This window comes from Gadus macrocephalus, chromosome 3 (assembly GCF_031168955.1).
Source record: "Gadus macrocephalus chromosome 3, ASM3116895v1".
Lineage (NCBI taxonomy): Eukaryota > Metazoa > Chordata > Actinopteri > Gadiformes > Gadidae > Gadus > Gadus macrocephalus.
In genome coordinates this window covers 13,665,081-13,680,080 of record NC_082384.1, presented here as the reverse complement: position 1 = coordinate 13,680,080, position 15,000 = coordinate 13,665,081, and the positions used below count along the sequence as shown (strand labels likewise).

Here is a 15,000-nt window from a genome sequence, read left to right as displayed (position 1 = left end):
AGTTCATTAACATTGACCTTCTTCACCACAACAGATCATTCAAATAACACAATAAAAACAGCACAGAAGAAGAAAGAATGCATTGATTGTAACCAAGGCGTTGATATAACATATAAATCACAGGACAAGAGATCTTTTCTACTGAGGTTTGGTTCTTGGTCCACCTCCTTCTCCTCCTCCTACTCCTCTTACTCCTCCTTCTCCTCCCACTCAGTGTAACTCGCCGTTTTTGGCACTTGAATATACGACCATTTGTGTCTGTAAACGTAGAATAGAAAGATTCTGTCCATATGTTGTGTAGGTAGGTGTACATCTGGCAAGTGGGTGCTGTGTGTGTGTGTGTGTGTGTGTGTGTGTGTGTGTGTGTGTGTGTGTGTGTGTGTGTGTGTGTGTGTGTGTGTGTGTGTGTGTGTGTATGTGTGTGTGAAGGTGTGATCGTGTCTGTGTATCTTTGTGCATTTGAAAAGACACCTGTGGTTGTGTCTTCTTGTGCCTGTGTAGGTTCTCAGTATGTATGTCCATATGACGTTATAACTATACTCTATTCAAACACGTACATTTTTATATTTATTTACTTAGTCTCTACATTAGTCTGTGTGTGTATGTTTGTTTGTGTGTGTGTGTGTGTATGTTTGTGTGTGTGTGTGTGTGTGTGTTTTCACAGTTGGCCTCCGGTAGCGACTGTCCCTCGTTTGAGCATGCGCGTGTGTTTGTTTGTGTGTGTGTGTGTGTGTGTGTGTGTGTGTGTGTGTGTGTGTGTGTGTTTGTAGGTTTCACAAGGGCACACAGTAAGTCAATCAATCAAGTGATCAGTTGATCAGTAAATCCAGCCTAATCAATCAACTAAGTCTTAAAACTCCATGTCAACAGCAGCAGAGGTCATCTTCTGAATCCCCAAAGCCAGTCGCCCAGTTCTCCTTCCCAGCTGTAAGGCCTGGAACAGTTAAAACGGTTGCTTCTACCCAAGTTTAGCGCTAAAGGGCACAGCCTAGCACAATTGCTATGAGGCGCCAGGGGACTCATTCCCTGTCAAGCTCTGTGGAGGGGAGCTCGAAGCGGCAGAGATTAGTGCAGTTAATGCCTGCTTAATAGCTAAAACCTAGCATAGAAGCTAGGCTTACGGATTTGATGACATGAGCTGATGTTCAACGGACTGACAAGGAATAGCATTACCCAATAACAGACCTGTTTCTATGAAAATCACATAAATTCTTATGAAAGGAATAATATTGTTTAAAAAAATGTAACAACCCAAAGCAAAAAAAATTGTAGCGCATAAGCAGATGTCTTGGGGATGAAGTCAACACACGCTACCCTGGACTGACATTGACAATTCACATTGTGGGGAGTGAATTGGGAGTCACAGTTACCGCTACACTAAAGAGGGAACAGTAGTTAGTTCACAAGGGCAGTGTTCTTGAGTTTGCGGTTAGATTGCGCCGTCAGTGAGAATCTAGAATTACAAGACGACACCTCTCCGCAGCCCCGGGCGGATGGCCCTCATTTTACATAGAAGAAAGCCGTGAGAGAAAGAGAGAGAGAGAGCTGTGTAAACCACAGTATGTGTGTTCTATGTAGAATATATTTTACCCTGGCTGTGCCTCCCTCCGCTATGACACTTTCTGTATCGATTTTGTGTTTTACAGTATTTTTCCAGGTCTTCCAACACTCAGGGGAACCTCACTTTGTGCATCAATGTGCTCCTTGGGGAAGATGGTTGTATTGTCTACAACAACATCAAGTCAGAGTTAGAAAAGGTTTGTTATATTTCCCCTTAAGCCAATCTGCCACCATCCTGTAAACCAATTTTTGCGGCCATTAAAGCGCCCCCTATTTCAGCCCCAGGTCTGATGCGCCATTTCAGAAATTACCATTTTGGAACATCACAAGTAGGCGTGAAGATCTCAAAAATATCCCGTAAGTGATAATATATCCACTATAAAACAATTGAAATATTTGATGTGAAACACTGAAGATTAGGAACGAGGTTTGGTCACAATGGCACGTCGCACCTCAGTGTGTCGCATACAGATGACGGAGTGAACGCAAGGCGAACCAAAGGGATTTGGACCAGATAACAGCGAAACCAACTGCAGCCACTAGAGATAAGAAGAGGAAAGAGGGCAATCCGAATGCTTTGTCACCCCCTGCAACCTGACATTTATCACATGCGCTTCCAGCATGGTGCTAACATCACTGCAGGCTGTAAGGCGGATAAGGAAAGGCTGCCCCATTGACCATTACACAGAAGAAAGTACTGTTTTTCTATTTTCGATAATCCCACTCGCACTGTGAAATAACCCTAAAAATAACTGTATATAGAACTGTGGTTTTCAATACAATGAAAGGCCTTAGACATGGCGGGCACATATCCACCTTTCCTGTGATGTAGCCTCCATCCATGCTGTAGTGCTGGTGCGCTACTGAATACAACCACAACTGATTTACAGCCTTCTGAACCCCGCATTGAGGCTCTTTGACATGTGTAAAAAGGGTTAACACGTCAGCCAGGGTTCTCCAGCTAAGTGCCCGCAAAGGGAGTTAAACTTTTTCCCTGACTGTTGAGTTGATCAGATGTTGGGAGTGTGAAGCTGCCTTTGAGGTCGGTGGACTGTATCAGCGACCTAGACCGGGGGCATTGGGGTTTGTGCACGCGTTACTTTCAAGAGCTTGGATCAAAACAACAGTAGGAAGCATGGAGGGCTATCTTCTCTTGTGTTGGTTGGCCGTGGACCATGAGTGCTTTTATCTTTTTAAGAACAGCTCTCAGCGGACCTCAACCTCGTGGAGGAGCTTGAGAAAAATCTGACCCGAAAAAAATATCCGCGGCCCAAAAAGATACTCCTACCAAATAATTGTAGACGACTGTCTGTCTGATAGCTGGAAGAGAACATGCTAGCTCCCCTGTTTGACCAAACTGCAGTTTCAAAGAGAAGGTGAGAACTAGCCCTGTGGTGAAAGATCGAATGGGACGGGCCTTGCCATAGGCCTAGAGACTAGGGCTGGTCTATCCCAACCAATCAGACTCAAGAAGCCAGGGGGGTTGGTCTTTCCCAATCCATCAGGCTCAAGATGTCAGACTAACAGCCAGAAGGGGTGGTATCTCTGGGACCGGTTCACCTTGGCCTGGGTCCAACCCAAAATGCAACAGGAATGCAAACTGAAAAACCTGACAATCGTGGTTAAGTAAAAAGTCACAGGGGGGTTGTACCTGCCAGGAAGGGTTAGAAGTGACCAGACACAGGGGACACACCCGGTAAGAACAGGGAGGCGGGTGGGGGTGTGAGGGTAAAGGTAGGGAGAGGATGAGGCTGGGGCAGCCAGGTATAGTTTCAATCACACTCGAAATCTTATGAATATTGATATGAGAGTGCTCACTAGACCTCAGAGGCACAATAAACAACAATAGCAAATTACTTTATGGATGTACTTTTGGATCATAATATTTTATTGGGAATATAATAATATCTGTCGAACATGGTGAGCGATAAAGCACACACTCGTGTGAGTAATGAATAGTAGAAAACTGAGGCTGACTTTTTGTATTCTAGCCTAAATGCTAAACTAACTTGGTGAAGTTAAAGGGGTGATCCGCTGTGAGGATGATTAGCAGTTACAAGCTGTTTGGGGTTTTAATGAAACCCCTGTTTGGGGTTTTAATGAAATCACAAGTGGGAGTGTCCACCTAGATGTATGATGGAAAAGGAAAAGGCAGATTTTCAAATGGCTTGTAATGGCTAATCCCACTCACACCTGGTGGCATAATATCACCCCTTTTAAGAAGGTGGCCAATTTTGCCTCCAACACTTGTGATCATGGTCCAAGCCAGAAAGTAAACGACAGGGAGGTGAGAAACGTCCACTTCAAGCGGACGTTGACCAAGCCTCGATCCTTTTACATTTTGGTTCTAATTCAACTCAAACTTCATATAAACAGTGTCGTTGAAACACAGTTAAATGAATACATGAGCTCATTATGAATGTCCTTTCCTCGCCCCCCCCCCCCCCCCCCCCCTACATTTTCTTCTAATCTTTGAGGACCTTCAACACCACAGCCCGATCCACATGCAATCGCCTCGACCACAAAGTGTACGCCACAACACTGGACCAAAGGCCCTCCGGATCAAGGCTGTTTGGTGCCCTCGGGATCCTCGGTGACTGTTGTGTTGGCTTGTTTTTTCTCTGGCTTTCAACTCAGTGTTTAGTGGAGTGCAGAGTGCCCCACTCCACTCTCTGGCTGGGGTTTAATTACATCTTGGCCTAGAAATGGAATAACATTCCCCAAGCCTTATCTGTTTCAAACCATGATGCTGTGGACGCCCAAGCTGTTCTCCACCCCCTCTATCTCCTTGATGTGACTGTCTGCCGCCGCTTTAGCTTTTGCAGCTGATGTTGCGTCACCTCACACAGACAGAACCAGAGGAGCCGCTTCCAGATGACTCTATTAAAATGTAAATTGATCCCGTGTCGCTTCTTCTCGTCAAAAGGGAAAATGCCATATCTGTAAATAAGAAAATAGGCTGCCCAATAAAAAAAAATGTCTAGGGGAGGAAAATGGATTACTATAAATTAACTGAATTATCAGGAAGGAGGTCGATATGGTTCCACATTATGTCTTTATGCAAATACCCCCCCCCCCCCTATGAACTCAGGCTGCTTTGAAACCAAGAACGAACCCTATTCTCCCCCGCTACACAACTCAGTTACGCAAGAATGCACACCATGGGAAACAAGAATGTTTCCCATGGCTGTGTAGTCGGATTTCTAGCAGCTGATTAATGCTCTCTACCTGGTATTCCCCTAGAAACAAAAGGATCACTTCCCTGGGCCATTTCTCTGGCATCATTTCAGACATCCTGTTCTGAGTGAACCCTTTTTCTTGCTAATTACCAGCAACAATAATCAGCACAATACCCCTTTGCCTTAATGCACTCCCACGAAGAAGAGCGATTCAGGCTATGCTAAAACAAACGCACTTAATACCTCATTATCTCCCTAAACGACGCTTCAGTAGGATGGGGCAGGGGCTGCCTGAGCACTGGAATGATTGTTATTTTTTGTATGAATGGCGGCTTGATAGGATTAGTGAGCGAAAGTGAGGGAAGGGGTTTAACTTGTGAACGAGGCTGTTTCTGGTGAGATAGCCCGGCTTCCGTGGACCGACTAATGAGGCATCAGGACACCTGCTCGTCAGCAACCTCCGTCGGATCATCAGAGGAAAACGAAGCCAGCCCACAGAAGCCTGCGAGCACCAGGAGTGTTCAGCAAGAGGGAGACCCGTTCCTATTGTTCCCTTATCGCTGGGCAGTGTGGCATGGTACAGAGCCACCATTTCCCGACACACCACCTCCCGAATTGTATTTGAATGTATAAGAAAACGCCCATGTTTCATTAAAATGTTAAAAACCCGAACCATTTTGTCCTCCATATATATTCACACTATACGCTTTCTCCTTGTAGCTCAAGTCTTCTGTCGGTCAAACCTTTAAGACACACTTTTACTCCTCCTCCTCCTCCTCCTCCTCCTCCTCCTCACCCACCAACATCTTCCATTCCTGCTGGAGAAGATTACAACTTCTGCTGGGCAGACACCCCTTTCCAGTAGTCCAAGATGTCGTGGAGATCCTCATCTTTAGCGAACTGCACCTTTTTGCGCAGAGCATGGCCCGCTGCTATGTAGGACGCTTCCTCGCGGGGGTTCTTCTTGTAGGGCCTGAAGCGCTCCCAGATCCTCAGTGTGGTCTCAGAGGAGTACTCAGGGCTGGAGGAGTACCCTGAGTTGTAGTTGTGGTGGCGAGCAGGCGAGAGCTGGGAGTAGGCCGCTGAGGTGTCCCGCTTTGCGCGCCCCAAAGGCTTTAGGAATGAGGCCTTCTGGACGGGCAGGGGCGAGTCGTTGGGGCCCTCGTAGTAGAGTGCGGGGAAGGAGTGGCGGTGCTCGGAGCTGTGGTGTTCAGGCTGCACCTCCAAATGGTGGTGGTGGTGTTGCTGATGCTGCTGCTGCTGATGCTGCTGCTGTTGCTGCTGCTGATGCTGCTGCTGCTGCTGCTGCTGCTGCAGCAGCTGCTGCTGCTGCTGCTGCTGCTGATGCTGCTGCTGCTGCTGCTGATGCTGCTGCTGATGCTGCTGCTGCCCAGGTCCTGCCAAGACCCCACCACCATTGCCATTGCCACAAGCCGTTCCTCCACCGTTCACTCGCACCCCACCGTTGCCGCTGCCATTCCCGCCACCGTTTCCATTGCCTCCCACACCTCCCACACCGGCGCCTCCGTTTCCCACCATCACCGCTCCCCCGCCACATTCTGCAGCGCCGCCCTTCCCCTCCGCAGGGTACTTGCCCGGGTTCTCCTGGTTGCGCTGCTCGGGAACATCCATGCTGAGCACCCGTGGAGCGTTCCTCATGGAGCCCCCTGCGGAGGGCACACCACACCGGTTCTTCATGCCAGCAGTGGTGGGGGGGTCGGCACTCAGCTGCCTCTGGATGGGCCGCACGGCGTTGGCCGGTGGAGGGTCTCGGTAGGGTGGGGAGAGGAAGCCACCACCACTGATTCCTGGACGCTCGGACAGCGGTATGACCAGGGGCACCGGTGCCATGGAGGGAGGGTGGGCCTGCGGATGGAGCTGGGGGTGCGGCTGGATGTGGGTCTGGGGGTGCAGCTGGAGGTGGGTCTGGGGGTGTGGCTGGATGTGGGTCTGGGGGTGTGGCTGGATGTGGGTCTGGGGGTGCAGCTGGATGTGGGTCTGGGGGTGTGGCTGGATGTGGGTCTGGGGGTGTGGCTGGATGTGGGTCTGGGGGTGCGGCTGGATGTGGGTCTGGGGGTGTGGCTGGATGTGGGTCTGGGGGTGCGGCTGGATGTGGGTCTGGGGGTGTGGCTGGATGTGGGTCTGGGGGTGCGGCTGGATGTGGGTCTGGGGGTGCGGCTGGATGTGGGTCTGGGGGTGCGCTTGGGGATGGGGTTTGGAGTGCATCTTGGGGGAGGAGGACATGATCAGATCGGCCGGGTGGCCAGGGGAGAGGGGAAGGAGGCCGCGGGGGAGAGAGGTGATGCAGGCAGGAGGCTGGGCCATGGGGACGGGGATGTTGGCGTCAGACGTGGCCACAGAGGCGTTGGCCGAGGCGTCCAGCTTCAGGGCATCGATGCAGTTGTTGATGATCTGGTTGACCTTGTCCACCTCCTTGGCGATGGTGGAGATCTCAGAGGCCGAGCCGCGCCCGTCGTCGTCCGAGTCCTCCTTGCCGTCGGAGCCGTTCTCCCCCAGGCCGCACATGTCCACCAACGCATCTCCTCCCCCACTCATCACCCCACCCTCCCTGCCCTCACCGGCCACGGCGCCCGTCCTCACGTCCATGTAGTTGTTCTTGTTGCCGATGGCCTCGTTGAAGGCGCTGGCCATTTTCTCCACCTGAGGCAGGGTGGAGAGACGGGAGGAGCTGGTGTTGGTTGAGCCGTGGAGCATGCCTGTGCTGGAGGAGGCAGATGGGGTCATCTTTCCCCCAGACCCCGCGGTGTGGTGGTGCTGGTGGTGGGTCTGGTCCTGGAGACGCTGGACGGCCCCGGGGTCGTTAGACACTGCTGCTGCCGCCTCGGGACCGTACCTAAAATAACATAATCCCAAGGTTTAAGCTGCGTATGTTGATCATCATATGCACATTCATGAATCATCCATTAGCCATCACGAAATGCTTGAGTTTAAGGCCTCCACAGTGCAAATATGTAGGTTAAAATGTATAAAGGGAAGGACTTTTGCAAATTCAAAGTAAAACTAGGTAGCCAAACCTATTCACAATTTCAAATGAGTTTAAGAGATGCCACCCCAAAGTGCAATATGTATCTATTCCAATTTTGAACAATATACACAATAATCCATCATCAAAACATACATTCAGAAAGCATCTGAACATGCCATTTCTGCATTCAGAAATGGCATGTTCAAATGCTATTCAGTTTCATCACAATGCCATCCGATTACATTTCTGATTAAAAAATCGATGATTCGAAAAGACGGGCGACCCAATCTCCGCGCACCTCATCTCAAGGATGGTCTTCTTCACGCTGATGGCTTTCTCCTTCTCCTCCGCCATGCGTCGCCGCCGGAGACAGTAGTAGACGAGACCCAGCACGATCACCATGCCGAACAGGCAGCCCAGGATGGTCATGATGTAGTGGGTGGTGGTGGACGGGTTGGGGCCCAGGTCCTCCAGGCCCAGCACTCGTGTGGCGAAGGCCACACAGGTGTGGTTGTAGCGCTGGGACTTGCTGATGGACGCCACGCAGATGGTGTAGTTGGTGTGGGCGTTGAGCTTGTCCAGTATTATCACCTCCATCCTGCTCTTCAGAGGCCTGATGTCGGCCACAAAGGACTGGTTGTACTGCGTCAGGACGTACATCTTGCTGAAGGGCTTGGGGATCTGCACCAGCAGCGAGGCTGTGAAGAAGGACACACTCTGCAGCTTGATGGAGATCTTGTGGCTGTTTAAGGGTTCGGCGGTGGAGGTGGCTGTGGGCTGGTGATAGAGACCCTGGTCCGGGTTATGATACCCCTCGCCTGACCCGTCCATGTCAGGGCCCAGGGAGGGTATCCCCGGGATGTAAATACCGTCCCGGCAGGTGGTGGAGAGGATGGAGCGGGCGTTCCTCCCGTGCCCGGGCAAGGGGCTCAAAAGCGGGTAGCCGAGCAGCTCACGAGGGGTCTCGCACTGGAGACGGTCGTAGGTGTGTGTGACGTTGTTGAACGCCTCCAGCCAGGTGAGGAAGCTGTAGAGCTCGCAGCCACAGTGGAACGGGTTTCCCGCCAGCTCGCACACCATGAGGCGGTTGAGCGAGGTGAAGGTGGACGGGTCGAGGCGGCTCAGCTTGTTGGAGGACAGGTCCAGGCTGCTGAGGCTCGGACACTCCCAGAACGCGTTGGTGGCGATGACCTCGATGAGGTTGTGCTGGAGGAAGAGGCACTGCATGCGGCCCAGGCCGCGCAGCATGCCCTCGCTCAGGTTGGTCAGCTTGTTGTATCCCAGCTGGAGCACCTAGACAAGACATGAAATGGAAATAGAGTCTTAATACCGGGTTGTGTAGCGGTGAATATTGGTGTTGCCATTGGTGTTGGACCTCAATCTGTTCTTTAAAGGGAAACTTCACCCATTTCCATTACGCTTTGTATCGTTAGAAACCCACTCATATTTTTTAATGGTCGTGCATCATTCCCTTATTTTCTGGAGAGACTGGAGAGATCCGTATCGATCTCCAACACTTCCTGTTTAAGATGACGCAATATGACGATTTTTGCGTAGAAGTAAATAGGAAGTGTAAGAGGGGAGGATTCTCGTAAGACTACAACCACTAGTCCCACCCCTCCATAGGGGGGGGGACTATAGACATATTCATGCCTCCACTGGTGAAATGCTCATTTAAGTATGTGTGAATGTTTTTAATTACATGTGGTTGGATCACACACATTGTTAGAAGCAACACAGTGGAAACTATAATCCAATGTTGGTTGAGTCATCAACCAGGACCCTGTTTTTCAATTTGGGTGTAGCGGAATGATGCATACAAAATTGTTTGAAAGTGGTCTAGTATTGGGCACGAACACTGCAGCCGTAATCCGTTTGGGGTGCTCCCATTGAATGCCAAGGATCCCTACAGAGGAATTCAACTTTCCCTACCTTTTGCTTCATCTGGTCTGTTTACTATTGTAATTGCTATCTCAAATTTATGTCTCTTTTACTCTTATTTTAATGTGTTGTCTACTTTTAAATCCTCTTACTGTCCTGTACTTTCTGCCGTTTACATCCACATGTCCCATCGGGGGACTCATTAAAAGATTGAAGCCTAGTTCCTAGCGGTCAGACACTGATCATAAGGTTAAGCAAATGTCCATTGCGTTAAATCAGCCTGCATATTCTCTCTATTTTCCCGTTTATTTGAAAACTACGTTCCAGCGGTCTGACCATGATGTAAAGGTTATGTAAATGTGCATTGTGTTTAATCAGCCTAACATATTTTCTATATTTTCATGTTCATGTGGAGGACTACGCCCCAGAGGCCTGACCTGAAGGTTTGCCTGGCCGGCAAAGGCCCCGTCCTCAATGTAGTTGATGTCATTCTTGGTGAGGTTGAGGTCCGTGAGGTTGGTGAAACGGTACATCGAGGTGAACAGCACCGCCTTCAGCTTGTTCTCATTCAGACGCAAGTCATGCACCTGAGCACCCAAGACGTAGAATCACAACCATCATCATCACCATCACCCTCACATTACACCCATCATCATCCTTACCATCACCCTCATCACCAACATCTTCATCAGCATCATCCTCATCATCCTTACCATCATCATTAACAACATCATCATCCTTAGCATCTTCATCACCATCATAGGTCATGAGCATGATCACCATCCTCAACATCATCATCCTTACCATCATCATCATCACTATCCTCATCACTATCATCATCATCATGCAAAACATATTATGCAACGACTTAATAATTAACTTATCTTTCATATAAAAATATTTGAAAGACAAAATATGAATATATGAAAGAACATACACAAATAAATGATATGTTTGTGATGATTTTTGCTTATACGAACCGTGTTGTTGATGTGCTGGGGGATGGTCTCGTATGGAGGCTGGTTCTGGCTGCAGATAGCCAGCCAGACGTACCCCTTATCCCCCTCTATGAGCCAGCAGTCCCCCCGGACCGACCCGGGCAGCCGCAGGAGCACCAGGGCCGACAGCAGGAGCGAGAGGAGCAGGGAGGGTGAAAGAGAGGAGGCGCAGAAGGAGCTGAGATGGGTTCTGCCGGCCATTGTGAAGAATTAGGGTTGTCTGGGACCCTTGTCCTGAAAGAGCTCAAAGTGGGAGTGGTGGGGTGGTGTTGTTGGTGGTTGGGGGCGACGACCGGCTAATTAATCGCCCGTACACCAGCGGAGGGCGGAGCTTTATCAGCGAGTCAGGCAGAGACACACCCTCCAGTAGGCCGGAAAGTCGGTTCAGTAAAAAAAAGGAAGTGGGTATCCACAGCGTGATTAGAGATTAGCTGGCTGTTTAGAGGGGCATCTGGCCGCCATTTTAGGTGTTCTAAGTGGACAGGCGTTGGATGGCGGAGCCGAAACTACTTTTCATGGTCCATGTACGGTGGAGTGTCGATGCCGGCGATGGTGAGGGGGAGGGACCTCACAGGAAATCAGGAGAACCTGAGAGGAAATAGAGCGATCCAATGGAGATAGAGGTGATTGAAACAGAGAATGAAAGAAAGAGAAAGGTGTTAGCGTTAATCAGGGGATAACTAATTAAGCAAAGGCATGAAATTGTTACACTCATGATCCCCAGATGGTGTTCATTTAGTTGAGTCCAGGTATCATTTCTTAAAGAAGAGGATTAAGAATGAGAGAGGTTATATTAAATCGAAAGAAGATAGAAAAATACTGATAGGAATCTAATACCCGTACCACCAAATCCCTTGAAGGTATTGCAACGCCATGATTAATCCATTTGATGGTATAATTATTTCATTAAAATCCTATTAAAGCCCTGAGAAAGATATTTTGACACATACAATTAGAACCAGATCTATTTCTGTTAGTAATTATTCATGTTCAATTAAAAATATGTGTGAGTCGTGTGATGATACACTTCATCTTTTTTAAACATGCAATTTGCCAATCAAATGAAAACAATATGAATACTTAGGGAATACCTTTTCCTTATTTTTTATAACTTCCTAAATTGTTAGTTGCAATTTATTAGGCCTTTCCATTTTATGATATAACAAAACAAAAACCACTTTCATAGCGCATGATTGTTATTTTTTTTTTAGGATGGTAATTTCGGGCTAAGGGAGTGAGACAAGTCAAGCGTTTTGTTTGTCAGTTCGAGCGGCTTCACAGATTGCTAACTGACATTTAGCCAGTTACCTCTCCCTCTTGTGGGATTAATTCAGGATTAGGACCTAATCCCGCGTAAAATCACCCGCATGTCATTTCCACAGATCCAACTCTCTTTAATTTGTTTCCAATGTTCCCATTTCCCCTTGAAAGTTATACCTAGCTTAAGCATCAAATGTCACTTAATAGAGGCAGAAGTGGTTATTAACACATTCCCTCTCACTGTGACGATTTGAGAGTAAAAAAAACGTCCCTGATAGATTATGTCCTGATGTTCGACAAGAAGCAAGACAGACTATTTCGGTAACCAAATCTATTCCCAAGTAATGGCAACCTTTTTGGGTTTCCTTTGTTACACCAGCACATTCTTAATAGATTTCTTCCAGCTCTTTTGGCTTTTAGATCATGCACCCAATTAAGCCCTTTGGCAACCGCTCATTTCACTGCTAGTGCCAACATGGCTGCTCACTTGGAATCTGTCATCCTTAACAAACCGACATAAACGATCAATTTTGTCAAGTGAGCTGTGTGGTCCTCGTGATCTATGACATGGTGCGTACCTTGCCAAAGAGCACATCAGCATCTATGGTTGTTTGAGGGTAATGTTTTTTTTTTAATGCATCAACCTCCCAACCATGTAGCAAAGAATCTGTTCAAAGGTTAACAGGAAGAGGAAGCCCTAACTAGCGCCGTGGCAAACGATGACTCCAGGTCACAACCAAAATGTCTGACTTGACCGAAGGAGACAGAGATGGTTGAGAGAGCGAGTCAGATAAAGAGAAAGTGAGAGAGACAGAGACAGATAGTCAGACCAGACAGAGCAAGAAAGAGAGAGATACAGACAGCAAGACAGAGAGACAAAGAGAGTGGGAGAGTGAGAGAGAAAAAAGACAGAGGCAGAGATACATATTTAAATAGGCAGAGAGAGAACCAGCCGGTCACGACAGAGAGAGTTATGAGGAATTTGACCGGGGTGAGAGAGCAGAACAAGGTATAAAGGATATGTTGTCAGCTTTATTTCTTATTTATCTATTTATTATATATATATTCATACCATGGTCTGGGGGAATACTCAATTCAGATTGGCTGCAGGGTGCGCATTAACCCCTGATGTATGGACATCTACTAAGTAGTTTCAGTCAAATTTTATGTTCAGCCTTCAAAACGAGAGCTGGTCAATTGTGAAAAATTAATTAAACTGTAATCAGACAAAGCGGTTATATAGACCCTAGAGTGTCTGTGGTATAAAGGTTGGGACGAATTTCAAATGATAAATATGTACAAAGCAAAACTTTATATTTGGATTGTAAAACGCATGAAAATAAAAATGAATGGTCTTAATTTAGTTTCTAATTCAGGTTCTAAGGCCTCCGTGTCGTCCATTTATTCTTGATAATGGACACCTCGTCGGGCATTATCCCTAACATATATATTTATTTATTTATTATATATATATATATATATATATATATATATATATATATATAGTACAATGTTCCTTACGACTGCACCACGACAGCGACCGTGTGGTGTCACTGGTCAACAGATGATGATTCAAGCTTCAGTAAAGCCTTTGACGGTTTCAGAATACCAGGCATCTTTTATTTTACAAGCAATTTACTTAAACGCAGAAGCTTGAAGTGCTCAGTCACAGACTGATAGCACATTTACTTTTATCTTTTACTTGCAAACCTTTGATGTTAATGAGCATATGGGCTTTACATCGGGATGGCATTAGGCACTTCATGTTTTAATACTCCAACACATATCACTGAAAACTGTGCAGATTATTTTCTTTGAAGTCTTGTCTTTGCAAAATCTACCTCGGAGCCGCTCAGGGAAATATGCCGCATTTACAGTTTTGGATCATAAAATAAAGCTACAGCTTTATTTTCAATGAAGACGGTATAGGTATGAGAATACAGACCAGGCGCCACAATAACATAAATTATGCCAGAAGACATACTAACAAACTAACCAGCTGACCAAACAGTAGACCAATTCAACAACCGACCGAACAGTAGACCAACTAGCCAGCTGATCAAACAGAAGGCCAACTAACCAACCAACCAAACACCAGACCAACTAACCAACCAACCAAACACCAGACCAACTAACCAGCTGACCAACCAGAAGACCAACTAACCAACGGACCAAACAGAAGACTAACTAACCAGCGGACCAAACAGAAGACCAAACTAACCAACGGACCAAACAGAATAACAACTAACTAACTAACCAAAAAGTAGACCAACTCACCAGCTGACCAAAAAGTAGACCAACTAACCAACCAACCAAACAGAAGACCAATTAACCCACCGACCAAACAGAAGTCCAAGCTACCAAGGGAGCAGTGGCAGTTGGCGCCAACATGCTCAACACGTATGACGTATTCATGATTCAATGTCTGCAGTCTAACCAGTAAGTATCCTGGAGCGGGATGCCCTAACCCCTGCATTGCCCCCCACACAAGATTTGCTGTAAATCGCCTTGGATTAAAAGCAAAAACGAAATGACTAAACAGTAACTGTTGATGGACGACCCGAGTGCTTAGCCATTGGGGTGGTTAGCGTTGTGTGATGCTCCGCTGAAGCAGAGCTAATCATTATGACTGTGCTATCTGTGAGACACAGAAGACCCAAAAGCAAGCCCTGCCTGCCACCCACCTTTAAAGAATTCTGCACAGCTCATACAAACCCATTTCCACACATCTCGCTTTCTCCCTTTCTGAATACCCTTTCAATTTACACACTCGTACATTTCTGTTTGGGCTCTCCTTGTGTGCGTCTCTCTCTCTCTCTCTCTCTCTCTCTCTCTCTCTCTCTCTCTCTCTCTCTCTCTCTCTCTCTCTCTCTCTCTCTCTCCTGCTCTTAATTTCGTTTGTCAGCCTCCCCTGTGAGGACAAACTGTTAATTTTCTCTCACCTTTCGATTTCTAGATGTTCTCAGAGTCTCTCTTTCGTCCTCTCTACGCTTCCATTGCTTCTCTGTACATCGGGAATGCTGTGTGTGTATGTTTGTTTACTGTATGTGGGTATGTTTGTGTCTCAGTACTGCTACCCGCTAATGTGATGAGGAGGGGATCCAACTCAGAACCTTCTGACTGGGAGTCAAACTGA

General features: G+C 47.4%; 1 protein-coding gene across 1 annotated transcript in view; it reads right to left on the bottom strand.

The window, feature by feature from the left end:
* Nucleotides 1-15,000, bottom strand: part of LOC132454163 (protein phosphatase 1 regulatory subunit 29-like) — a 55,047-nt gene that overhangs the window by 876 nt on the left and 39,171 nt on the right. The window contains exons 2-5 of the mRNA XM_060047379.1: nucleotides 10,587-11,192; nucleotides 10,044-10,193; nucleotides 8,024-9,018; nucleotides 1-7,593 (exon numbers count right to left, since the gene is read on the bottom strand). The exon at nucleotides 1-7,593 is cut by the window's left edge and continues 876 nt beyond it. Coding sequence (XP_059903362.1) covers nucleotides 5,568-7,593; nucleotides 8,024-9,018; nucleotides 10,044-10,193; nucleotides 10,587-10,805 — 3,390 coding nt within the window. The 5' untranslated portion in view covers nucleotides 10,806-11,192 and the 3' untranslated portion in view covers nucleotides 1-5,567. The remainder of the gene's footprint in view (nucleotides 7,594-8,023; nucleotides 9,019-10,043; nucleotides 10,194-10,586; nucleotides 11,193-15,000) is intronic.